General features: G+C 35.1%; 1 protein-coding gene across 1 annotated transcript; it reads left to right on the top strand.

The window, feature by feature from the left end:
- Window positions 1-288: 288 nt before the first annotated feature.
- On the top strand, window positions 289-27,830 carry LOC104072238 (myotubularin-related protein 13-like; the record flags this gene model as incomplete). The annotated part of the gene is made up of 11 exons (XM_009576563.1): window positions 289-465; window positions 3,499-3,600; window positions 4,997-5,182; window positions 11,913-12,039; window positions 13,437-13,564; window positions 15,505-15,738; window positions 22,217-22,321; window positions 23,736-23,929; window positions 24,359-24,446; window positions 26,843-26,974; window positions 27,279-27,830. Coding segments are annotated over 11 exons (1,572 nt in total), but the record flags the coding sequence as incomplete, so codon positions are not given.

The raw sequence follows: 27,830 nt of genomic DNA, 5'->3' as shown, positions 1-27,830 counted from the left end.
CTATAATTTACTAATTATACTATTATTACTATAATTATTATTAAAAATATTACTGCCATGCAGTACTTTCTGTTGTTATGAGTAGTAGATGGGTACTTTATTATGGTACATTTTGCAAGTGTTGTAAGGATTTTTATTATCCTGGGCAGGTGTTTAACTAAACAGATTTTTAATTAGGAATTGAAATATTTAACAATAAAGCAGGCAAGACTTTGAGATTTGATGAGGCTGTCAGTGAAAAATATGCTTCCCTTTTAAGTTACATCTGCCATTGTCCTTTTCATACAGGGATTCAAACTTGATTTTGCTTTGAATTGTGAATTTGTTCCTGTTGAATTCAGTGACATCCGACAGACAAAGGCAAGCTTTAAAAAGCTGATGAGAGCTTGTGTTCCCAGCACTATTCCTACAGATTCTGAGGCAACATTCCTTAAAGCACTTGGGGAGTCAGAGTGGTTCCCACAGGTAATTTATATGACAGGTACTTCTAATAATCTCTATGCAGTACTGCTTACACAAAATAAATTTCAGGCTCTTCTGACAGAGAACTATTGTGTTCTAACCAGCTGTTCTTCTTTGTTCATTGTAATTATTTTGCATACTGTCAATTCTGTCATTACATAAGCATTATTATTTTAATACAATCATAACATTTGAAAATGTGGGAGGCATTTTTTTATAACATAATTTATGCTTTATAACATGGAACACGTACACAAGTAGACTCTTTTCTGCCTATGTAAATATATGGTCTTGGTTTTAACTGCTTTTTCTTATTTTATATATTTCAAAAATCAGAAAAAAGTATAGAACAATAAATGAGCCTTTTGATTTTAAAACTGATATTCTACTCTTCATATGTGTTCCCACCCTGAATTTCCATATGCACAAGTATTTAACAAATAAGCTAGCATCTATTATCTGTTGTGAGATATGGGCAAGTGTTTGCGGGGGAGAGGGGATTGTGTGTGTGTTAATCTGTTCTCTCTGAATCTGTTCCTTTACTTCCCTATCCCATATTCCCTTTTATAAAGATTAACCAAACGAAGATTAACCAAAGACTGGAAGTAGCTTTGCAAGATTCAAATTAAGAAGGATGTGGGAAAGTCAGCTCTTTGTAAATGTAAAACTATTTTAATTATAGTGAATGTTTTTTAACAGTTGCATGTTATGTTTGGAATCCTTTGCTGAATATATTCTTCTCAAATGCAATTAATCATAGAAAACAGAATAGACTCTTATGCTGATTTCTTAAGGAGGAAATACATGTGAGTAACACAGTCATTTCAGTAATTACGCATCAGAAAATGTACTCCTGGTTGAAATGTGCTACAGTGCAAGGAGTGGCTTAACTTCTTCCCTTGAGGTGTGATCCCTCCTTAGAGAGCATAGGAGCTGGTCGTTGCTGTGTCTGGCCACCACGTTCTTCAGGAAGGGGAGAAGTGGGAAGAGCATGAAGACTCGATTCCCTCATCATGTGAACATTTTCAATCACAGAGTAGTTGAGCAAGTTAATAAGTGTAGATGAATGAACTGAATGTCACTTTGGTGAAATAAACATGTCTCTATAACAGCACAGAGATCAAGGGGAGATTATAACATTGGAGTTTGGCGTATTTGAGCGGAAAAGTAATAGTGTATCACTCTTTGCTCAGGACTAGGTCATAATGTCCATATTTCTGTGGTTTAAATCATGTCGTATGTGACTTATGTGATAAAGTTAATTTATGACTGATTTGACACATTTTCTACTATTCCTGTGAAAGAACATAGATCTGTCGTCTTGGAAATTTGTTTTTATTGTATTAAGCTTTTCTCTCCTGGGCAATAGAAGTTACACAGTATTGATTTTAACGCTGTATAGGCTAAATATTTCTTTATAAGGATGTGAATACATAAGAAGAAATTTGGAGTGCTGTCCTATCTCTGAATACAAATGATAAAAATAGTATTTTGTGGGTTTTTATATTGAATCTGTATAACCAGATTACATATCAATTTCTTCACTAAGGATGGCAAAAACTAGCCTTTCTTCTATTCTACTGCCTAAGAAAGTATAGAGCAATAAACAAACTGCTTGGTTTTAAAAGTGGTGCTCTCTTCAGTCTTTTCCTATTAAAAAATGCAGGAAAATTAGTTTCTTTTATTTTCTAAGTAATGGCTATGTGAATGTTCATAGGAGTTAAGTGTTTTCCATCACAATTTCCATGGTAATATTCATAGGATTGGAGTTTTTTAAGACAAAAAAAATCAGACTGCCCTAAACAAGGATGAATTTTCTAGGGTTTAACTGTTGTTTGGTTGATCTTTTTTCCTCTTATTTTCTCGAATTTAATTTGTTCTCCCTGAGTCACTTTCCTGTGCCTTCTGTACTTTCTGAACTTACTTTTTTCCTTGCATAAATGATCTTAGATGTTTCTTGCCGTCTTTTGTTTATTTGTTTTTCCATACTGCTTTCTCCCTTCTTTCAGGCTTTCATCTTTCCTACTGCTGCTATTGGTTGGATTGTATTCAGTGCTCTGCAAAGAGCAGTTTCATTCTATTGTAAAAAAATGAATTGCTTACATATTGTCTATTATGTTGTTTACCAAGAATGCTCATAGTATGACAAAAATGGTAGAAACATCATATAGATTTTCCTTTTAGTAATAATGATGTGAAGTCTCATAGTAAGATAAAATTGCTCAAATTCACCTAAATTTTTTTAACCTGCTTATACCTATCATATTTGAATCAATCTCATTCATGTCAATAACCCTTCCCAGAGAAATTGATTAACCCACCTGCTCAAGGAATTGTACTATTACTGCATAATGAATATTAGAATGCAAATAATTCGTGTCCTCTTTCCATATGTTTTAGCCAGTCTGCCCAACTATAAGAAACACTGTTTAATGTATCTAAACTCTTTCCAGATTATAGAAATAGGATTTTTTTTTTTTCTGTGTTTGTTTTTAGGTTTGTGGTTTGTTTTTTTCATCACCATTATTATTGTTATTATTATTGTTATTGTTATTATTATTATTAAATTCATTAATTTCCAACTTCCATGGGATTGAGCATTAGAAATACTATCTTGTAAATATCTTACATGCGTTCTCCCATCAAAGTACTTAGTGACTTTATGGAACCTTAACATTTCACAGGAAATTATTCTAGTGTTAAGCCCAGGATGGAATTTCACTACGATAAATCTGTCAACTGTATTGTTCCCATTCTCCTTTTTATGACAGCTATTTTATTACAGTACTCATTCGTTTTAATGGTGTAAGTTCCTATCTTCAAATCTTTGCTTAGTTTTGTTGTAGTTCAGATGAAAATCGTGAGACTGTTACATTTTATAGCTTTCTAATCTGTTGCATCAATGCATTTCTCTGTGCTAGATGTATATTTCAGAATACATATTGTAATATTAAATATGAAAAAAATCTATTTATTGATAATATCTATAAATTTATCTTATACTTGAGTATGTTACTTATTTGTAATACTTTATAGCTTCACAGGATAATGCAATTGGGTGTGATCATCTCTGAGCTCCTGGAAAATGGTTCTTCTGTTATGGTTTGTTTGGAAGATGGCTGGGATATTACTGCGCAAGTAAGCTGCTATTAAAACCTTGAAATAGCTAAATATTAAGAAAAAACACCAGGCAATACTTTTTTACACAAGTGACTGATAATTTGGTATAACATTAATAAATTTGTGTTGTGGCAGCAGAGAAGAAACTAGAATGCATGAATCCTTGCATTCATTTGCAATTTACACTATGAAAGAGTTCCTTAAAATGAATTTGTTCCAAAGGTCCTGATGGACTTACAGTTCTCATTCCATTCCTGCACCTGACCATATGTACAAATGAAAGCTGAAAGTTTTATTTATCTTTGTAAACATAGTACGCTTTAAACACTGAAGGGAAGGAGAGGAATTCTTTCTCTTGCCATTTGCTTTCCATAAATGAAGTTAGGATACCACACAGGGAGAAAACTAAATTTGTGCCAAAGTGAATGTAACACCTGCTGCAAGGACAGCATTCCTGCACCTGACCATATGTACAAATGAAAGCTGAAAGTTTTATTTATCTTTGTAAACATAGTACGCTTTAAACACTGAAGGGAAGGAGAGGAATTCTTTCTCTTGCCATTTGCTTTCCATAAATGAAGTTAGGATACCACACAGGGAGAAAACTAAATTTGTGCCAAAGTGAATGTAACACCTGCTGCAAGGACAGATCACCACAGATAACTTTCTGAAACAAACTATAAATTAGGTGAATGAAGACCCACTGCCTCATTTAATGGATGCATTGTATCCATGTAGTTGCTTCATAATTCAGTAGATAAACACAGATATCAATAATTCTACTAAATAAAAACTTCATGTGCAGCCAGCATCCTGATACCAGGTAAACAAACCCACAAAAGAATGTTAACATAATTATTGGAATCATTGTCAAATGATGAAGAATAGAGAAGGGGACATACATAGCTGGAAGTGAAAGAAGTCTGTGCTGCATTTTAAAGTCTCCTGAGATGCTCTCTACAAAAAAAGGCTGAAGTTGGCTGGTGAGCACCATAGCATGGCAACACTGCAGAAACTCTAAAGTCACCCTCAGGACCAATTCTTTAACACTTTCTTTGCTGAGGTAGCGGATACTATTTTATAAATGTTTATTATTCTTATTTTATTAATAAAAGTGGTTTTATTTCAGAAGTAATTTAAATGTGGTAAGCATTATAATGACTTCCAAAGGCTATAGTTGCGCAGGTTTGACTTTTCAGATATCATAAAGTCTCAATTGCTTTTTCATGTGAGATATTATTTGGTTTGTTTTATAAAAATACTTAATGTATGGGGTAAAATACTTGTAATTGAGTTTATATGGCTTTTGTTTCCTTGAACTATAAACAGATTGTGGAACATTTATATTCATTGACTAAAGTGTTTTCCTAACTTGTGTCATTCTTAACACAATATGTCCTGTCTTGTGATCTAGGTAGTATCTCTGGTGCAGTTACTCAGTGATCCCTTCTATAGGACACTTGAGGGCTTCCGAATGCTGGTGGAAAAAGAATGGCTCTCTTTCGGTCATAAATTCAGTCAACGTAGTCATCTGACTCTCAATTGTCAGGGTAGTGGATTTGCTCCTGTTTTCTTACAGTTCTTAGACTGCGTGCATCAGGTAAGTCAATCTCTATCTAATTTACATGAAGAATTCATAAATAAGTGCATAGATGCCACTATTTCAGATGTGCTAGATAATGGTTTGAGAGAAGACTACCCCCCTTCTCTAGGTTTTATTAAAATGACTGGAAATCACCTCAAGAAGAGCTGGAATGGTTGCTTAGAGAACACTGACCCATCCACACAGAACAGACTAAGAGGGATGGTTGGCATTATGGATCTTTTAAGGTCATTTATGCAGAGATTTCAAATAGAAGGTTTTTAAGCTTAAGACTGGCTTTTGGCAGGCTGGAGTACCTTTATTCAGAAGAAGAAATTGACTGATTGTTAGTACAGTGACTAGACAGTTTTTAATTCCTTGTGCTTGATGATGAGCTTTGAAGAGGCCTTGTACTCCATCAGTTCTGGAAACAACAAGCTATAAACCAGGGGGTCCTGAGGTTCTTATTTTTATATATACTGCATGTTCAGAAGAAAATGAACACCAACAGCTACATCATGTAGGAAGAAGCTAGGTAAAGAATATTACACTCATTTCAGGTTGATTCTAAAGTCTGTCCTTCATCTCAAACCAGTAAATATAAATGCTTTGCAGAGTCTCTGTGTATGCAAACACAAGATAGGAACTTGCATAGTTCCTCTTGTACATATGTCTTTCTTTTCCCACTTCTCTCATTTTTCTCGCTGAAAAAGCTGAAAAGACTGCTGGACATTATTATCCTGTATTAAAATTTACGGATGACTGTCTCTCGCAGAAGATGACTGTTAAAGCACCAGCCTTCTTACTGGGAACAGACATTCATAGTGAATACTTGTGTGAAGTAGACCCTGAAAGAAAAGTCAGCAAGTAGACTTACTCTGCTACCTGAAGCAAAGTCCACAGGTTAAATAACTTGCTAAACCATTGAAAAACAATCTTTAAATATCTATGGGAGACTGATAATGAATGAGCTTATAAGAAGATGAGTAAAGACTTACTGAAGAACATGTTGCAGAGAAGAAAAATTTTGTTTGTATCCCAATGTTGCACACCAACAGCCATCATTTTTGCTGTCTTGCATGTTAATAAATCATATACTTGGAATTTGGTTCGATTCCTACAGCATTCCCCATTAGTAAACCTTAGAAGTATTTGTCACATCTCCTGTTTCATCAATCTATTTCCCAATGGCTGTGGTCCTCAGGTTTATTTTTATTTGAAATGGGGAGATTTCTCTTAAAGAGAATCAGTACTGTATTTGTCATTCAAACAAGTTAATCTGCCCAATTGTCACACTAACTATTCCTTACAATAGCTTAAGATTATTGCTCCTTTTCTGAAGTAGAAAAACCAAATTATTGGTTGCAGTGGCTACAACAGGACAGAATAGTCATGTCTTCCAATACTGAAACCCATCCTCTTGGTGGTTTGTTCAATTCTGTGTGTAAATCATTTGTCTGGTGCTGTATTCTCTCTGCTGTCATATGTCTTCTCCAAGCTTTAATGAGCTCACTGGCTAACACCATCAATTAGTAGAATGGAATAAACCTACATTTTATTTCAAGCAGTAGTCTAATTTTGAAGCGAATCCCTCCAGCATCTCCCCTTACTATTTGTTGATGCTGTTTTGGTGCATGTGTACTAGATTTTTCTTGGAAGAATTTAACCCAGTAGTTCTGCTTCAGGTATGTAGTAAACACCAGCTCTTAAAAGGATCTGAACCAATGATTGATCACTTAGCTTAAAACCATGGGGGTCATCAATGTGCAGTGGGGTCATAAACTCAACTGGACTAAATCTAGTCCAAAGTAAACCAACAAACGTGTAGTATAGCTGCAGGGACCTCAGCACCAGCTGCTTCAGTCTGTTTGTGTTCTCCTTTTGCTCTGAATTACTTGGTAATGTAGATGTAGCCTACGTCCTGTTTCTGACCCTGGAAACAGTTTGCTCCAGTTTTACTGTAATAAATCTTAGAAAGTTGGCATAAAGAAAAGCAATGAAATTATCTATGCATACCTGTACAGTATTTTTTTCTGGAGTCCAGAGGTCACACAAACTTTGGAAACAAATGGGTTATCCATAACAAAGATAAAAATTAAATTCAAGGTTTTTGGTTTATTGTCATAAAATAGAATGTATCATGTTTTCTTCATGGCAAAATTCTTGGGTTTTCTTTAAGTTATGTTTAACACAATCTGTAGTTCAAAGAACATGGAATAATGGATTACAATCATCCTGGCTTTAAAAGTTAGGATGAATTATAAAGTGGGATAAATCCCTGCTAACAACTGTCAGGTATGATTTTGCCTTAAGCTGCAAGGTGCCTGAAATATTGCTACTAATACATGTGAATGTGTCAAGGAAATAGAAGAACGTTTCCTTTGTAATTCATCTCAGATAGCAGCATGTCACTAGGTATCTGACTCTTCTCTATCTTTAAGAGGCAATATGAAGTATACAAGTTATTAACAGATACATTTTACAGAAAGATCTGTGTTTTCTGGTTTTCGGTCTTAAGCTGTGTCCACATGCCCTGGCTGCAGCTGTATCAGCAGAAAGATTACCTCTTGCAGGCCATGTGGAGCTATTAATCACTTCTCCTCTGGTGATACCACCCTTCCAGTCTGTTAGCTAAGGGATTCGTTTGAACCTGCCTGCCTTTTCCAATTAAAATGGTAGAAAAAAATTGTAGAAAAGACCATCTTATTTTGACGGGTGTGGAATTAGAAGTTTTGGTCAATCTGAAGGAGGCAGTAATTTCTCATGAGGAAAGATAGGGCTAAGGATTATAGTCTTTTCAGCCAGTGTTATCTTCATCCAAGAAAGGACATGGGAACACAGCTTTACTGCATAGTCAGTGTAATATAGATAATATAGACTTGTCTGTTATTAGAAAAAATTTTTAAGCTAAATGACTTGCAATCCTATTTAGAATGCAACTCTGCATAAGTTTTCTAGAAATAGACTTACGAAGATTAGTCTTCTAACTCATGATGGCGTAGTATTGACTTACCAAATTCTAACAGTACGGTTGTAAACTCTAGGGAAATTACTTTAGAAGTCAAATTAATGGTTGAAGTTTCATAGGAATTTACTATGAAAAATAAATTTACTCAACATTTGTACTTGAACATTTCTGTTAAGTTTCATTGGTTTCTGTGCAACTTGTTAGACAACTACAGAATCCAATTAGATTGCAACTTGTCCCTGAAGTGTAATATATTATGATCAGTTTTTAAAAATTGCCCATTCACCGGAAATAAACATTTGGTCCTTTCAAAATATTTTTAACCACTATAGTCTCAACATACTAGGTGCGGTAAGAAAGTCACCATAAAGCCAGTATGTGCATTAAATGTCATAGGTTAAACTAAAGATACAGAGAAAACAAATGAAGCAGTGATTCCTAAATTAGAACTGCATCATCTTGTAAAAAGTCATTGTTTATGCCAGTATCTCCAGGTGTCAGCTGAATTATTAATGCAAAATCATTCTTTCACAATAGCAGCATCTGGCAGATACTCTCTCTGCTTCTAAGAAGACTGAATTTGTGAAAGTGATGTCAGTGCAGGAAGCTTTTCTTATTTTTCTTCTGTATCTATTTGGTAATTTATTAAATATAATTAAAATGGAATTATTTTATAGAAGTGACTTCTTTAAGCTCAGTAAGGAGCTCTGTTACAGCACTCTATGTAAGAGGAGGTGTGCGTGCTACTCCTATGATAGATGTATTCAGTTATTCCAGTGTTTGCAGGAGTAGCCTCTTAGAGATTAATAGCACAGGACATTTTGGAGTACTATATTTCTTATTCAAACTAAGTAAATATTGATATATAATGGGATTACAAACCAAAATGTATTGGAAAGCTAAGGACAGTTGATAAAGTACTGGAAAACTAAGGAAGGCTGATAGAAATATGAGAGATATTTAAGTTAATTGGGAACATGGTGATTTGAAAGAGAATTCTAAAATACCAAGTTTCTCTAATCATAATATTAGAAACATCTATCAGTTTACTCAGATTTTAAATGTTAATATATTATGGAGATCAAGCATTTTAAAAGATCATGCAGTTGTAATTTTCAAAGATACCCTGTCCCTGTAGACTTGTCTTTCTAGGTGGTATGTGTTGAAATTGTAAAGTATAAAACATTGCTTCTAATTTACATGTAAATTTTGAGTATATCCCTTAAAATCAATGAATTAACTGAAATGGCACCAAAGAATTATCAGAGAGAAACCAGCTATATTTAACCTCAACCTAAGTGGTTATGTTTCCTGCAGTAATAAAAATCTCTCTTTTATGTTTATTTTTAATTGCTTAAATGAATACAAGTATTTTCTCCTATGTTAAATTTCTAATTTATCATTTCTGATGTTGGAGCTATATTTTATCAGGAGCTCAGCCATGTTTTAAATTTTGCAGACTGCACTGCAGCTAAACAAATCATCAATAACAGTAGTCACTTCACCTAGCTGTGGCATCTTCCAATCTCCTGTGCTGAAATCAGCCACAGCCATTAAAACACAGACAATAACAATAACTACAATATTCACCTTTATCAAAGAAATGTTTTAGATTATAGTTGTTTTCACTTAAAAAGTAAATTATATTATTATAACTTACAGTTACTTGTAGTTCCAGAAATGTCAGAAATGGGATCACTCACAATGCCTAGATCCATGACAGGATTTTAGTAGCAGCTTATTCTTGTAACTCTTCAAATGTATTAAAATAATTATTGGACCATAAGTAGAAATTAGGACCCTGTATAAGTCATGTCAAATAGCATAATGTAGCCTTTCCGTCTTACAATATTTTAAAGAAAACTTTTCCTAACACAAGGTGGAAAATGAGTACTAAACTACTTGTATATGTGTGTATATGTGTCTAAACGCACACACATATGCAGAGCTTTTTGGATTTCAGCTCAAAAGTACATGATGTCATTTTTGAACAGAATTAGTGTACTCTGATTATATTTTAATCTAATATATCCCAGAAAAAATACTTTCTTTTTTATAAGGAGAACTAAAAAGTTACTTTGTCTATGAAATTGAACTCTTGGATTTATTATAGAAAAAATTTTACTTAGCTGTATTCTTACAAAACAGTGCAGGAATGTAGTTATTTGTATCAGGGGAGAAGTCGGGATAAAGTAAGTGTGGGTGTATTGAACTGAGATATCTTAAAGTATCTTAGCATTTTAAATGCCAAGCCATAAGCTAATATTGAGATATAACAACAAATTCTCGGACTGAAATGTTGTGTATGTGTTTATAGGCCCTTTCAAGGGATTTTCCCATCATTGTTGTACTTTCGGTAGATAACCTTTCCTTGCTAAACGCGTATTTGTTTTCTTTGTTTAGCTGATTGGTTTTTTTTTCAACTGGCACATGTGAAAATCTAAACATCAGGGAGCTTCAAGTAGTCTAATACTAGTTTCCATAAGTACTAAAAAAAACCCGTTTCTCTCCTGAGGAACTGGTAAGTAGAGATTAGAGAGAAAAGATGGAATGGCAAAATGAGAGTGGTGGGAATGCAAAAGACAAGACACGGGAAGATTGCAGAACTAAAGGTATTTTACAAGTTTGATGTGAAGCTAGACAAAGCACAGTGGAACATATTTCAAATGTGAAATTCAATCAACAGTTTCTTTTTTGATTGCAAACTGTACTTATTTCCATTGTAATTGGGAATTTTCAGTTAATTACCATGCTTAATTCTGAAAATAAAGATAACAACTCATAAACTTATTTGAAGATTACATTTTAAATTTGAAATTAACACATGAAATTTCTGTGAACAATATCTCATCAAGATTAACTTTAGAATTTTGAATTTTATATGGAAATCAAGTATAAATATCATCACTAATGCTAAAAAATTTTGCCATGAATATTAAACTTCATGCTTAAAATCTTACGCCAGGTTCTTTATGGTAACATTCAAGAAGAAGCAATTGTGAAGAGCCAACTATCCCACATTGCAGTACTCTGATAATCTTGTATTGTCGTCTTAAATATCTCCTCCTGACTCACGTTGCAGAATTAGATAGACCCCAAGTCTAACTGAGGATAACAATTTAAGATGTTACATTGTTTTTACTGTTTTAAAAGAATAACGGCAAGACACCTCCTCAGTATGTTTTTCATTTTTTTTCATACTATAATATTTTGATGCATATTTTGAAAAAGAAGAAATATGTGTAGACTAGCAAGTACTTCAGAAATTATCTGTTTCGGTAATGGTAGATGGAATATCATTTGCAGTGTTACCTCTGTACATGTCGGCTACATTGGGTTCTGAGCAATAGTAAGAAGTCCGCTGTAAAACCTTCCAATTAAAGTTTGATTTCCAGCTACGTCCAGGAGTAGCATCTTTGCCTATGAAGTTCCGTGGTGTCTCATGAGTTATCATAAAAGATTTATATCCAGTTTGATTACTTTGAAGAATACTGGGTTTTGTACAAAGTATAATACTGCTTATTATATAGTATACCCTCTCTGGTCTGAAACATTTTTGCAGCATAGACAATACATTAATTTAATTAGCTTTAAAATATTTTTAGACAAAATGTAGAATGATTTGTGTGTATAGAGAAGACAGTTGCCTATGGATGTATTTGTTGTCAGCATTCACAGGGGAATTATTTTGCTGTTATATTTCACATTATTATTTATTACCTACCTATTTGTATTATACCTCAATATCGTTTTTTTCCCTTCTTTTGTTTTTTTCTTTAGATTCATAACCAATACCCAACAGAGTTTGAGTTCAATCAATATTATCTGAAGTTTCTGGCTTTTCATCACATATCAAATCGATTTAAAACATTTCTTCTGGATTCAGACTACGAAAGACTAGAACATGGTATGTGTGATGTTTGTTTATTGCATATTGGTTTTGTAGTTGTCGGTATTTTTCTCGTCGATATTTGGTCTACAAAAATTTGCATAGTTTGGGATGATCCAGTAATTGCATGGTGATGATGTAATGAATTCCTTTTCAGGAGTATAAAGGAAGATGGAGGTGAAGAACATGTAGAATTTTCTGAATGAATAATTCCTGAGCCATGCCACTGATGAGACTAGGAGAAAGTGGAAGAAATTAGTGCCATGCCTCAGGGTTTTTTAGCAATTTGTCCACATGGTTCAGTTTCCCCTACTCGATACCTTATTTTAACAGAAACAAAGTCCTTGGGAATCCTTCAGAGAGTGCATGAGGTTTCAGGAAAGGAAAGCCTTTCCATCTATTCTCTTTCACTTCTTTCTCTTGCATTCTCTTCAGTGTTTCTCTTCTTTTATATTTCTTTTTTACTCTATCGTGTGCAACCTTACTGGTTCCAAGGCCTTACTACCTTCAGAGCCCTCTTAATAAGACTTTACAACCACAGTTGAGGCCCTTCTTGGAACTTGTTTGCTAAGCAAAACACTTAAGTGCTCTGAATTTCACTGCTTCGTGGGGTGTTTCTCATGGCATGTGGTCAATTTTAATGCTTCTCTTCAAAGCTGTAGTAACTGTGGAACAGACTAAACTTGAGCAACCGTTTTATTTCAACAAAAAAAGTTAATTTCCATTATTTACCTTAATTTGAACAAAAGCAAGGAGTTGGAGTCAATGACCTCCTGTGGTTCCTTCCAACCTGGATTGTTACATGGTTTTACAGTTGGGGGTGGAGGGGTGTGTGTTTGTTTATTTAGGGTAGTTTGCTTTCAAATACAATTTCATTCAATATAAAATCCTGTTTCCGGTAGTCTTTGGATAAACTATATGTCCTTCCAAAGTCATTTCAGATATCACAAATCTATGGTTAACTTATTTACATTATCCTGATTTGTTTTCCCTGAAATGAGTTAGCAAGTAATTTCAGGTGTAGCTGGTCCAGCAGATTGGAAGGGCTGGTAACCTTGGGGGCAGTGGGGGACAGAATCAGTTAGCACGGCTTAGTGATCTGCTGAGTCAGCATAGCTGCAGACGGAAAGGCACATTCATAAATACACTCAAGTATTTCAGTAAATTTCAGAACAGGTTTATAAATATAATGCTACTGAATATCTTTTCATACAAAATTGATACTCTGCCAATTTGTGGCAGAGTGGCAGTTGCGAAGCACAGCAGTTGTTTCATCAAATACAATCTCTTGTTGCAATGGCATTTGATAGTACCTTTTACTATACATTTAGTCTGTGAAATTCCTTTTGGCTGTGCTTCAGTGTTTACTATGTATTATCATAAAGCTATCTTCTTGCTGCTATTATTTTCCCTAGGGACATTGTTTGAAGATAAAGGAGATAAACATGCCAAAAAAGGAATTTGTATTTGGGAATGTATTGAAAAGATGCACAGAAGGAGCCCTATTTTCTTCAATTACCTTTATGCCCCTGCTGAAATAGAGGTATAATTTTAAAAAAAAATAGGTGGTTTGTTATTCTGAGTCCTTGAGTACATTTTGATATCTTAATTGTTCTCAACTGAATTAAGCATTTGGTGGACAAAGTTGACCCACCTTGATTGATTGGAGTGGTGTCTCACAGGCTAATATTCTCAGTCATCTTAGTTATGGAAATGATATTTAAAAGGCCAAATTCTGGAACATGTGTTTATGCATCCCGCTGAGGTAAATGAGGATGTTTGTTTGATTCCATTTAATTATATGAATGATTATAAAAATGATCTTAAAGTTTGCACAGATTGTTTTAAAAAAAAACATTACATACTGCAAACCACAGTTATGGAGAAATGAGTTTAGAGTCAGAATGGGATACATTTCATAATGATCTGATTGAATCCATTATGTATATTGCTGTCTTATATGATAATGTGTGTCCACTAGACTGGACTCTGTCTTGAATAATTATATAAAATTCACAATACACTCACCATTATAGAATTCTGTAATAGCCGGGGAAGAAGCAGTCAAGATCTCTCAGGAACTGCAAGAAAAGGGTGCTGTTCTTACTGTAGTTCTGGAGACAAGGCTGTTTTAAGATGTTCCTGCAATCTACTGCGCCAGAGATGTTCATTCCTATGCTGCTCTCTCCTGCTTTGGCAGTGAGCTTCACCCTGATAAATCATTTGTTTGCATGTCTGTCCACTGCTGGTGACCAGAAAACATAATGACGGGACAGTCTCCACTGTCTCGGAGGGCATGGCGCCACTGTTATTTTTGTTGGTGTTTCTTGGTTTTCCTTTTTCCTCAAGTTGTTTCACCACATTGTATCTTAGCATACATAGCACATTGCACTCAGATCTGCTATATAAACTGACCTCATTTAAAAAAAAAGAAAAAATTACTTTCTTTAGGTATTTTGAGTCTGCATTGCAGTCAACAGTGCAGCCCCCTTTAAGCCACACACACGCACACATACTTATACTTGCCTAATAAAGTGGTGGTGCAAGAGGAGGGAGGGAGAAAACAAGAGGGTGACGTTCAGTGGATAGAAAGTGCTTCAGCTGTCTGTTTTAGAGAAACGTCTGTTTTCTCTGTAGAAGGATCACTGTGATGAATTTGGAGCTTTATGGGCTGCTTGTTCACTCTTTTATCCATTTTTCTGTAAGCAGTAGTCTGATTAGTAAGCAATCAGGAGTAGCTTTTGATACTTTGATAGTGTTTTCTTTCTCTTTTTTAAAAGAAACTATTTTTCCTCACATGAAATGGTGTCATAGTAGCAGAATTAGTCGTAATAGCAGAATTAGTCATTATGACCGAGCATCACTCTTCAGACTTTATAATTGCCTGTTCACCTGAGGCAGTAATTCCCTTCAAGTAAGGTGCATGCAAACTGAAAGTCTTACCTTATTTTTTAAAAGAAAAAAAAACCCAACAGTTTTAATACAAAGTGATCTGTTTTAAACTACTCTGAAAGACCTACAGCCCCTGGCTGCCTTCCTCATATTACTGTGGTTTTTCCAAATGGCATGTCCACTTATGTTATACAGCCTGTCTCCTTTCTCTGATGGTAGAGTGTCTTGGATTTTCTGCTGAGAAAAATTGAAGGGTGATTGCTATCGAGTGCCTTTTCTATCTTTAACAGGAGGCACAAAGATTGTGAGGGTACCAACTGCATATGCTGAATTAGAGTTCTTGATAGGCACCTGGTTTAGTAGAAGGATAAAAATGAGTAGTATCTTCCCAAAGCTAGTATAAGTTTTAAGTTTTGATCTGACTGAGCCAAGATCTTGCTGTGGAAATTATGCAACTGCAGCACTACTCACCCAGTGCAATATACTGTTCAATTTAGAATAATCTAGAAAATACAAGTATTGTATTGTATTGTAAGTCTGAAACTCGAAGACTTCCTTTCTGTCATTATAACAAAACTTTGTTTCAAATAGGCACTGAAACCAAATGTAAATATGTCCAGCCTCAAAAAGTGGGATTATTATGTAGAAGAGATTTTGGCTACAGGTCCTTCCTATGATTGGACCATGGTAACTGCAAAATGCAGTGTTTCAGAGGAAACTGACCAAACAGATGGTTCACTCTCTCAGACTAAAAGGAAAATAGTATGGCCATGTTATGATGATGTTAAAAAAATACAACCTGATGCCATCAGCAGCCTTTTAAATGTAAGTACATGTGTTACACAGAACAATAAGTTCTCTTATGCTCATGAAATTCATATTTACTTTTTATTTAAATTATTGCTATATAGATATACTGTTATTCAAAGGATCATGATAGATCTCAAAACAGGTATTTAGTAAAACCGACTGGTTGATCTTGAGAAGTGATGGTTGGTCTGGGAATCAATCAGGCTTCCTGCAAAGCTTACTTTGTTCTGAATGAACAGTTTTCTGGGAGTGCACTTTAATAGTAGTTAATAACTATGAGAAAGCCAGTCATGCATTCATTTTTTTCACTGTGTTTTTTAAATAATAAGGTAGGTAGCATAAAAAATTTTTAGGTTGCCTTTTATAAGAAATGCAGGAACTGTTATTTTAATTTAGGCAAATGTTGAATCTAGATTTCTTGTCCTCTTTCTACTAAGTTTGAAGTAGGTGTGCAGTAAAATGACAAAGACACAGATTTCCAGACAGATCAGAAAAAAGAATCTTACATTTGTTGATTTTAACAAGTGGGAGGCAGATACACAAACATAAACTGAACATCTTGGCCCACATTTCTGAAAAAAGCTTTCCATGATTGCTCTTACTTTATTCATGTTTACTAGGACCAAACTCGTAAACTTAGATTCTTCAGAATATTTTGGTACTTGAAAAAGATGTTTGATTTTGGCTTCTTCTTGTTTGGGCTCATGTAGGCTGCTTAGGGTTTGTCTTTTTTTCATTAGAAGATAAAAAAAGGATCCTATTATCATGATAATTGTTGTAGTTATTTAGAATGATTTAACATCTATATTGTCTTAAATGTTTGTTGTTTGATTATAGTTAATTAACAGTCCTAATATTTAGATTATAATCATAATTGATAGCGCAGGAAAATGACAAGGGCATTTTTCACTTCCTGGAGCTATTGTTTCAAGCCACGTGCATATTCAGATACACCTCACTATGTACAGTTTTTTCTTTTGAAAACTATTTGCAGACTTTACCTTATATTAAAGCTGAGATTATGGAGCCTAATATTGCAATGCTTGGAAAATTAGGATATGCTGTGGGTCACGTCTGAATCAAAGGTGATTTTTAGCAAAATCTTAAGGCATGAAGTTTCTGAATGGGTTTCAGTCCTTGAGGATAGACTTGCTTTTGCTAGAGAGTTAGCCTTATTCTGGCACATTCCTCAATTTTCATTTGGTCCATTCCTTCCAATCATAATTGATCAAACACAGGAACAATGCCCACTTAAAAAAAAAAAAAAAAAAAATCACGTGTAAAACTCCCCTTGACTCAAAATAAGATAGCCAGAACTTCTCAGAGCTTATAATTTCACAAATGCAAAGAAAGAGCAGTCTCTCAGCAGGGGTCATATCAGGGATTCTTTAGCAAAAAAACAGAGAGCTTTTGTATCAGGTAACTAGAGGCCAGAAGTACATCAGGAATATAGCAACAATGTTGTTCTGCATTTCTTCCTGGGGTAGATGCCAAACTATCCATATCCACAACTGTGAGAAACTGCCATATAACAGGGAAATTAGCCATATTATATTCCAAAGATATGTGGGTCAGGTTTTACAGAGTTTAAATGTTATTTGTGAATTAGATTATAGTAATAAAAGATAGCAATGGAGAGGAACATTTGGAAAACTTTGAAGAGGTTGTATAAAGGTTACAAAAATATTCTTCTAAGTTTAAAAAGCAAAGTGAACTTTCTTTTAAAACAACTTGTTAATTTAAGGCTATTGCTGATGTAGGAGAAAGACCTCTCTTTAATCATAAATCCATTGAGAATGTGTTGGTATCCAAAAAATGTTTGAACTGAGACATATTTAGCAATGGTAAATTATTAGGGAAGATTGAGTCTCCCTTAGTTTATAATGATAAGCCCAAAGTTGTTTGTTCTAAAGATATTTTTCAATTGAAAACTAGATAATGCTCTTCAGATATAAAGCTGAAACAGAGAAGTTCTTGCATGTCTTAATTCAGAATTTTCCTTGGTAGAATGTGGTGCTCTTCTATTAAGAGCAAAAGGTGTAATTTTTTAGCAGTAAATGTTGTAATGTGGTTTGGGTACATAACAATCCACCTCTTACCAGATGGCTCTATGGTTTCCATAAATCCATATGTTTATGAGTTTTAGAAAGTTAACCAATCTGCACATTTAATAAATTTAGTCCTAAATGAAACCTTTTAAAGATTGCAGATAATAAAATGCATTTTAAAAAACAGATTTCTGTATAAAGCTTCTCAATTCACTTCTACCACATCAGAGGCAGCCAACAAATATGAGCTAGGTTGTTCAAATCTTAAATTCTCAAAAGTGTACTTTGGAGACATAAATGTTCAAAAGTAGATCCAAACAGAGGTGCTTCCCTTTAAGACCATTTTCTGATGGCTTTTCTGCATGATAGAAATCAGAAACAAGGTACCAATAGTAAGAGTAGCTACCCATCCACTTTTTAAAGAAAATGAAAGGTAATTGTGAAACAGCACACCTATGCCTCTATTTTCTCTTTCAGAGATTAGTTCCAATTAGCTTTGAAAGAATTTCTCCATTTTAAAAAGGTAGTTTTCTCCACAAAACTCAAAAACAACTCATTTGGCAGGAACTTTGAGGTTCCTTCTGCTTTTTTTTTGTAAGCACTTGCTTTCCTTGCTTGTAAAATTCAGTAAGGTTATACCACAGTGTAGCACATCCAAGAGCCATGTCTTCAGGCTAAAGTTCTGGGTTAAATGGTTCCCATAAAGACTAGCTCTTCAAATGGTCCTTTGACATGAGTATGTTGTGATACATTATGAATGAGCTAACTTATCTGAGTGACGTTAACAAAGGGAAGTGCAAAGTTTGCACCTGGGGAGGAGCAACTCTATGCACCAAAGTATGCTGGGGGTGCCCAGCTGGAAAACAGCTTTGCAGAAAGGGCCTTGGGGGTCCTAGGGAACAGCAAGCTGACCGTGATCCAACAAAGTGCCCTTGCATCAATGACAGCTAGTGGTATCCTGGGTTGGATTAGAAGTGTTGCTTGCAGTTTGAGTGAGGTGATCCTTTCCCTCTATTCAGCCCTGTTAAGGCCAAACCTGGAGTACTATGCCCAGTTCTGGGCTCCCCGGTACAAGAGAGAGATGGGGCTACTGGAGAGAGTCCAGCAAATGGCCACAAAGATGATTAAGGGACTGAAGCATCTCTCATATGAGGAAAGGCTGAGAGAGTTGGGACTGTTTAGCCTGCAGAAGAGAAGGCTCAGGGGGGAATCTTACCAATGTATATAAATACCTGAAGAGAGGGTGCAAAGAGGACAGAGCCAGGCTCTTTTCAGTGGTGCCCAGTGACAGGACCAGAGGCAATGGGCACAAACTGAAACACAGGAGGTTCCCTCTGAGCATCAGGAAACATTTTTTCACTGTGAGGGTGACTGAGCACTGGCACAGGTTGCCAAGAGAGGTTGTGGAGTCTCTATCCTTGGAGATACTCAAAAGCCACCTGGACACAGTCCTGGGCAATTGGCTCAAGGTGGCCGTGCTTCAGCAGGGGGGTTGGACCAGATGACCTCCAGAGGTCACTTCCAACCTCAACCATTCTGATATATGCCTGGTTGCTGGTTGTATCAGAGGTAGTAATCTACCAATATTTCAGAGAAAATGCAAGTCAAATCCTTGAGGGCAGACACATCTCCATTGTTTCCCACTAATTTGCTAACGTTCCTAAAAAGGTATTCAGTCCCCATAATTCATTGGGAGTGGCTCAGATTCTGGTACTTTTAAGAGTTGTGAGAGATGAACCTACGTGTTCTATTCTTACAAATAAGCAATTACATCACTTAACGTTAGATGGTGATTGCTCAGAGAGAGGTTGGCAAATGCAAAGATGCCACTTCAGGATGCCAGTCACCCAAATTAACTCTGCCGTAAAGAACTAAAGCTATGTAAGGGGTCGATGAATAACCAGCAAAACAATAAAAATAGCACTTCTGATTGTGAGCTGGTTTATAACTTTTAGTCATGTGCCAAAAAGACTGATCTGTCAAAGTGGACCCTGAACCAAAAAGTTTATTCCAAATATTGAACAACTAGTTGTGTACAACTTGTTGCACACACAAGTCTGAACACTTGACAGAGCCAGCAATTCAATCACTGGATACACATTCAGCATTTTTCCATTTGTAGTCAAAGTCTCAGAAGTCTTCTAGCCCAGGAGTTGAAGAGGAAATACTGACAAGGAAGAACTTTCAAAACAGGGTGCTCTGTCACAGTCAAGACAGTTCACTAGTGTAGGACTTTGTCCACATTGTTCTGTGTGTGCACAAACACATTGTGGATACAAAGGAAGTGATCAGTCTCTACAATTTTGGAGTGTCTGCAGAGTTATCTCCTGTCTGTACCATTCAAATATTACAAAGCAGATTACTTAGCAGATACATCTTTTGAAAGGCACAGAAGTGCTGATTGCTTGTAATTACTAATTTCAGGAAACGTATGTTAATACAATTGTATTTGTGATAACCTTTCTTTTTATATGTATTGACTTCTGTTCCTGTAAGTCTAGGCAACAGGAGATGAAACAGAAAGATAAATTTAAGGAATTTTTCTTTCAATGAAATGCAGCTATTCATAGTCCATTCCACACATGGAAGGAAAAAAAACGTGACGTTTTCAGTAAAATTCAAAATTGAAGGGGCAAGAGTAAATCTTAGTGATTTATTGCCACGTAAGTTTTTTACATGGGGTTTATTAAAGGAGAATTTATTCCTAACTTTTCAAGTTATATATAGGAGATTGTTGAAAATTTTTCATTTTAAGTTCTGGAAGCACTACTCATTATGGAGCCAAAAAAGAAGGAATGTGACCCAGTTGCTAAGTAACAAGTTTCAGTTACTTCCAGATTCTGCAGAGAAAGACTCGTACTCAGAAGTCAAGACTAGGGCAGAAAGAGATTGATCAGATTAAAATCTGACTAACTTTTTGCACTAAAGAGCTTGTATCCTTTTGCAGCAATTTGGAAAGCCTTTTATATAATAAGTCTGTGGTAAATTGATTCAGTCATATGTATCCCATCAGGAAGTTTTATACTCAGCACTTTGAAAGAGGAACAAGTGATCTAGAGAAGCCTTTAGTCTGGCTTGTGTTCACCATTCCTTATTTTTGTATCTACCTATGAAGATACTCCAGACAAAACTATCCTGGTTTTATTTCTTGGCAGGAGGAGGAGAGTCCCATAATATTTAATGTATATGTGGCTTTCAACAGCCTTCAGTATTTAAAACTTCTGGTTTGATTCTTGCTTTTAAGCTGGATTTCTTGTATTTAGTTTTACTTTTGAGTTTTCTAATTTACTTTCAGCAAGGAAGAGTTTGTAGAAATATTTTGTTCCTATTACACTGTCAAATACTGGCTTTTTTATTTTCACTTCAGAGTTCAAAAGTTAGTTCAGGAGTTAATTTCCTGGTTCAAAATGTTTTCTCACCTTAAAAATATAGTAATTTTCTGTAAGTCTTTCAATAACAATTTCCTGAAGAAATTGTCATTCTAAAAGACCAATAGGAGTTGGAGAATATTATGAAATCTACTCTAATCATTTGGTATAGTAGACGTAAGTAAAGTCAGAGACTTACTGTGTCTACTTTGAAAATAAATGTCTTGGGTTTTAGTTGGCTTTTTATAGATGGGAATTCTCTGTCCAATGGCAATTTTTTGTTCCATCATCAATTTTTAATTAGATTTGCAAAATTGAGTTTTTAATTTTATTTCATTAAGAATTAGATTTTCATAACAATATAATTGTTGAAAGTAAAAATATAGAAAGGAAGCATGGCAAAGAATATGGACCACACATCAAAATAATGACAAATATATCAATGAGTGTTCACAAGTAAACATAAACTAATGAAATTGCCTCTTTTTACTTAACTTTGCATGCACTGTCTTATTAACAGGAAATAACCCTAACTGGAGGTTATCGACATAGGTCATATTCCCAAGTTCCACAACAAGAACATGTTGTTACAGTTTGGCATCCAAATTGAATAAATCTTTCTGTTTCGTTTCCTTCTTTTATTACGGCTTTGTATCACATTTTATAAACCAGGGTAAATGTTAATATTGGCAATGTACAATGTTGGTGTCACAGCACAGAATTTGTTCTTTGTAAATATTTTTATAAAAAAAGCCTATCCTTATCATTGTCATGTTTCTTCTATGGCAATTGGTGTTGAATTTTGTGTGTTCAGGAGAACTGGCAGAGAATTGAAAAGGCAGTGGCTCCTCCAGCCTGTGACATGCAAGAAGAAGGATGTGGCTGATGCTGTTGCCTTTGACTCCTGAGTCAGTTTATAGCTGGTTTGACAGAGGTTTTTGTACTTTACTGGGCAACATGGCCTAAAAGTTCCCTGTATAAAAATATTGACTAGAAAATGGTTGTATAAAAATGATTGCCACAAAGTGATCAGTTAGAAATGTTTATCCTTAAGAAAACCCTTGTTGTTTGTTTCAGGAAATCGAAAGGTTGGAAAGTAAATTAAATCAGAGCCCAGAAAGGTGGCAGCTTTTGTGGGAAAGGGTCAAAATGAATCTAAAGGATGACACCAGACAAGACAATGTAAGTAGTAAAAGAGCTCATCCAATTCTGCTATATAGGCTACCTGGGGCACTGACAAAATCACTGTATTTCTTGGAGTAAAATACTGCTTGTGAAAAATTGAGTATGTTGTTCTAACCCATGATACTGGCTCTGTATTTCTGCATGTAGAAAAATATATTTATATTTGTGCTATTTATCTAATTGCTTTTCCAGAGTAGATTAAGGCATACAGACAAAATGAGTATGAGCATTTTACTAATACACAAATATATAACTTACATAGTTAAAATATTCTTCAAGTACAAAAAAACTCAGTTGCTGAAAGTAGCCGAAAGGACATCACAGAGCTTCAGAGATGAGTAAAGATATTTCCATGTTTAAATGGAATTTTGGAATTGTAGATTCTAGTAAAGGTAGGAAGCGTTCATGCTTGTGTTTCCGATTCTTGACTGCGGTAAAAAGAATAGCTGACAATATAGATATTTTCTAAGTCAAAGGCTTCCTCTTTGCTATCTATGTGCACTAGGAAGAATGTTAGATACTGCTTTTTGTGAGCTTTCCCTATAAACTTGGCACAGTGAGTTACCAGCTCAAGACTGTACCCTAACTCTTCAGCTTCATGTGCTTGTTCAAATTTGCCAGCCTCCATGCAATGGTTAGTCCACAGCACTGCTTCGTTTTTTGTCCTTTGTTCTCAGGAAAGCAGTATGCTTTATGTCTGTCAGAGTCATTCAAGTTCACTTTATACCTTAGACGAATTCAAGATGAAAAAAGTTTTATCCTAGCAAAGCAGAGGATTTTTTAATTGAATTGGAAGCAGAAAAGAAACTGCAAGTATAAATATACCTGATATCAGTCTCCTGTCCTAGCTGTTATTTAAGGATTCTCAGATAAATGCAATAGCTAAGGGTCAACCCCAAAGAACTCTATCTCTAGGATGCTCTCATTTAGATTAAGACTAAATTCGGGATCCCTCTTGTTCCAGGTTATTGACACTCAACTAAAATGATTTGGATCTATAAAGTAGCTCTTGGAAACTGCACTCTTTTTCCTTCCCTCCCTTCCTTCTCTTCCCTTCCTTCCCTATGAAATTAGGAAATTTGTGGTATCCAAATGTCTGACTAGTTATAGATGCTTCTGAGAAAGCAAGGGAAACATTGTTCAAGATTATGTAACTGCAATATACAAGGCTTCTCTGAAATACTGATTTTTCACACCATGTGAACCCTCCTGCTTAAGAAATTCATTGCATTGCCATCTCCCCGACTTCTTTTCTGAGGCAGCGCTGACTTGTATTATGAAGATTTTTTTGGCCTCATAATAATTCACAACTTACGTGTTGTACCACGTATTATCAGTATAATGTTGAGACTGTCTCACAATGCAAGACACATTTCATTACCTTTTTTCTTTTATTTTCATCTTTTTTTAGCTCCAGAGACATCCTACTGGCTCCTCAGGGATGATGTCAGCTAATATACATTCTTATCAAAAGAGGTCTTTGTTGGAAATACCTGACAGTGGGCTGGGTGAGGAACAGAGTGCAAGCATCTCTCCCTCTAATGGAGTAGATAGAAGAACAACTACACTATACAATCATTTCACATCAAAGAACGACGAAAATAGGTAAACTGAATAATCATAGAGTATGTATGAACCTTGTATTAGATTGGTACAAGTCTCTGCCTTAGGAAAAAAAAAAAGAAATTTTCATATGCATAGAATGCTTTGTGACTACTTTATTCCTTCTTTGTGGTTTTGGTTACATTTAGTTGTCTTGATGGGTGGGCCTCTATCGCCTAGCAGTATCTTTCAATCTTCCTGTTTATATGCACAAGCAGATTGTAGCTGCACATTTAATGCATCCAGAGTACCGAAACAGTGTTTATCAGTGTATCACAGTTACCAGTAACTAAACTAATGGTTTAAAACTGATCTGTTTTACTGCAGTAAAAGAAGTGTTTGAATATGTATGTAGTCATTTTAGGGCTTTTATATATCACCAGTATTCATATTATGGAATCACGTGCCGTTTGTATTTTCTGTACCTTTCAGATCTTTTGAAGGTACGCTATACAAAAGAGGAGCTTTACTAAAAGGTTGGAAACCTCGCTGGTTTGTGCTGGATGTGACAAAACACCAGGTAAAACCTTTTCAGATAATGGTGTTTTTATGACTAGTTTGCTGCTTTTTTATTTACTGGGTTTGTATAGATTGATTTTACAAATAATACTAATAATGATTATTTTCAGATGCGATGTGTCTGTTACATCATTATAGACCATATATCTGTGTTTATCTTGTGTATGTTGTAGCTGATACAGCATTCTGAATGGACAGAGGGTTTTTAGTATTTTGGGTTTTTTAAAACAGTGATAACTGTTTAGCATATAATCATAAAAGACTTCTTGGACTCAAAGTCATGCATTATTATTTGGGCCCAAACATTTTTTGCCTGCTTCATACCTCAGGAAGAAAAAACCAGGTAGTGCCTGAGGACATTTTCTGGGCATTGTGGTATACAAGCAATTTTTTAAAGCACTGCTAACTCCAGAATGTCATTAAGCAATTAAGTGGTGAGCGTAATTTGCCCTTTGATATAACCTCTTTAGTTGCCAAAAGAACTAAAAACTCTTTCTGAACTAGAGAGTGAAAAACTTAGAAAGTATTTCCTAGAGTGCAATTGGGATGCTGAGAGCTAATACAGTAACTGATAGCAAGTTTAATTCAGGCATTCATGTTGAAACTGTAGTAGTTACTGTATGCGCAGTGTGTATTTTACAGCCTCTTTGTTCCTCAAGCACTTTGCCATGAGCATTTTTCTTTGCCAATGAAAGGGCATGATAGACTCTGGATAATCATAATCTGAATTGCTTTAGCAGAAAAATCCATTTACCTCACTTGACTTTTTAGTGTTTTTCTGAAATCTGTATTTGAGAAAGCTGACCTGGAATCTCTGTATGAAAGTCTTTTCAAATATGGAGAACAGGATCACAGATCGCTCTGAAATGAGTTTGAATTTTGTAAATGACTTAAAATGAGTTAAAATTCCATCTCAAATCTGTATTTCTGAAAGCCCCGAAATGCGAAGTTCCTGATTGAACAATAATTTCAGGTGCCATATATACTCCTATATATATATAATCCTGACTAGATTAGTCATAGTGATGGAAATTTAGTAGCAAAAGTATTCATAAATATTCTGACAAATCATTGTACAGCAAGGAACACTAAAAAGAGAGGGTATCTGTTGGTCTAAACATTTTACCCAATTTACAGTGTATGCCGGAATTCTGCAGTGGAAATTCGTGGTCTTATCTACTTTAAATAATGTTGGGTCATCAGGCAGTAATCTTCATTGAGCCAATTATTCCACACAGTGTGGCTTGTTATCTCTGAGACTCATGTATGCTTTTGTTTAAAAATATTAATTTATTGTAATCAATACACTTTAAAAATATGTAATATAGATAAAGACAGTCATCTTTTAAAATGCTAATGGAGGAGTTCTAGATTAGTGTGGTAAAATACAAGCAAATGTGCTGATTATAATTATTCTTCCTGATATACAGGAGAAAAGGTTCATTTTGCAGAAGAAAAAAATACTTCAACATTTTTTGTGTATCCAAATATCCTCCTGAGTATCATAGATGTAGGAGTAATACAGGTCAACCTTAGTTGGAATTCTGTTGTTTGACCTTTGCTATGAAGGTTTGCTTTACTATTTTGCATTGGTTTATGGGAATTTTTTTTTTTTTTTTTTTTTTAAAAAAAAGCAAGTATCAGATTTTCTCTTCTGGAACTTGTTTGCATATTGAAACTCAGTTTACAGAGTGGTTAACAATCATGTCAAAGTATCTTTGCAAAGAGAGGGGAAAAAAAAAGCAAGCTTCATTCAACCACTAAGTGCAGTATAGGAAAATGTGAGTTTTCTATGTAGTTTATAATTATCTAAAATTATACTTAAATTTTTGCTGATCATTTTAAATTCTTGAAATATAGAGAATAAGTGTTCTGTTAACTCCTTGGTGAAGTAAAGCTTTTGTGTTAGTTTCAATGTAATGAACAGTGAAGAGGTGGTTTCTGTTAGGAAAACTGATAAGGAATGCTGAATCCTAAAGACCGGGTTCTGTTTTCATCCTTCACACATCCTCTGCCCAGAAGCAATGCATGACTATTTGAAGCTTCTCTGCTCTGAAACTCTGGTGACAAAATGCTCCTCCCCCAACTCCATGTCTGCATAGGAGCGGATGGTGGAGACTTTGCTATTACCCAGAGATGTCAAATAGAGGACTGGCCAGTTAAGGGCTATCACCAGACCCACCATTTTGTATATACGCAACCTATGGTTTCTGTCAGTTGTGTCTTAGAAATTTCCCATGTCTGATGTCCTTGGGTCTTAGTAATATTTGTGCCTCCCACCCTTACCCCTCCATGCCCCCAAGTTGTATGCAGGAAAAGGGAAGAAGAAGTGAAAGGTCCATTTAAGTGGCGTATTTGGATTTTTTTTTTTTTTTTTTTTTTTATCTTGTGGTCTAGCTGCGATACTATGATTCTGGTGAGGATACAAGCTGTAAGGGACACATAGACCTTGCAGAAGTAGAAACTGTGATTCCTGCTTCTCCAACAATTGGAGCCCCAAAACATGCAAGTGAAAAAGCATTTTTTGATGTAAGTATATCTGGTCTTTACTTGATCTTTATGTGAAACTTCCTTTTCTTGGTGTGTTTAACCTACTACTTTCAGTCCTGCTGGAAGGTGTGAGCTAGGAAGGAGCTGTCATGCCAACTCGAGACAAAAAGTTTTTACATAGCTAGCATGTAGCCCTCACTCTCAACAGCAGAAGTTCAAAAAATGTTACATTCAGACCCAGTTAGTACATTGAGTATTACAGTTTAAAGTAAAGTTTGCAAGGTTTTTTTTCTATTTTGTGTGTTGACTTGTCTATCTTCATGTTCTTATTTTTCCTTTGCAGTTGAAGACAAATAAACGTGTATATAATTTTTGTGCCCAAGATGCACAGAGTGCTCAACAATGGATGGATAGGATCCAGAGTTGCATTTCAGATGCTTAGAAAGGAAAAACGTTCCATAATAAAGACACATTTAAAGCACCTCTTCCTGTAAGAAGCTAAGTTCTGAAATGTTACTGACAGACAACCAGCCTTCCTTACATTTCAGCCATAGAAGTTCATAATATGCTAAAGTTCCTTTTCTGTTTAATAATTATAACCACTGTAACTGCTATTTTTTTCTGCAGGGAGGACTTTGAAAAATAATAATCCATTTATCCTGAATTTCTACTTACTTCAGTACAATTCCTAGCTATAAAAGTGGGCTGTATTTGCACTATCGTCTAATCCTGATTTTCTCATTTCAGAGCTATTCTGTTAGGAAACCTGTCCAAAAGAAATTGTAGGAATTTTCCCTCCAACAGGAAGTGTATTTTCACTTTATTTATATTTTTAAACAGAATGTTCTTATTTCTAAGCTAGCCATGAATAAGAGGGAACATGTCTACAATTCCT

Source organism: Fulmarus glacialis, unplaced genomic scaffold (assembly GCF_000690835.1).
Source record: "Fulmarus glacialis isolate BGI_N327 unplaced genomic scaffold, ASM69083v1 scaffold9204, whole genome shotgun sequence".
NCBI classification, from domain to species: domain Eukaryota; kingdom Metazoa; phylum Chordata; class Aves; order Procellariiformes; family Procellariidae; genus Fulmarus; species Fulmarus glacialis.
The sequence above is the reverse complement of the archived record's forward strand: the minus strand, read 5'-3'. Positions and strand labels throughout refer to the sequence as shown.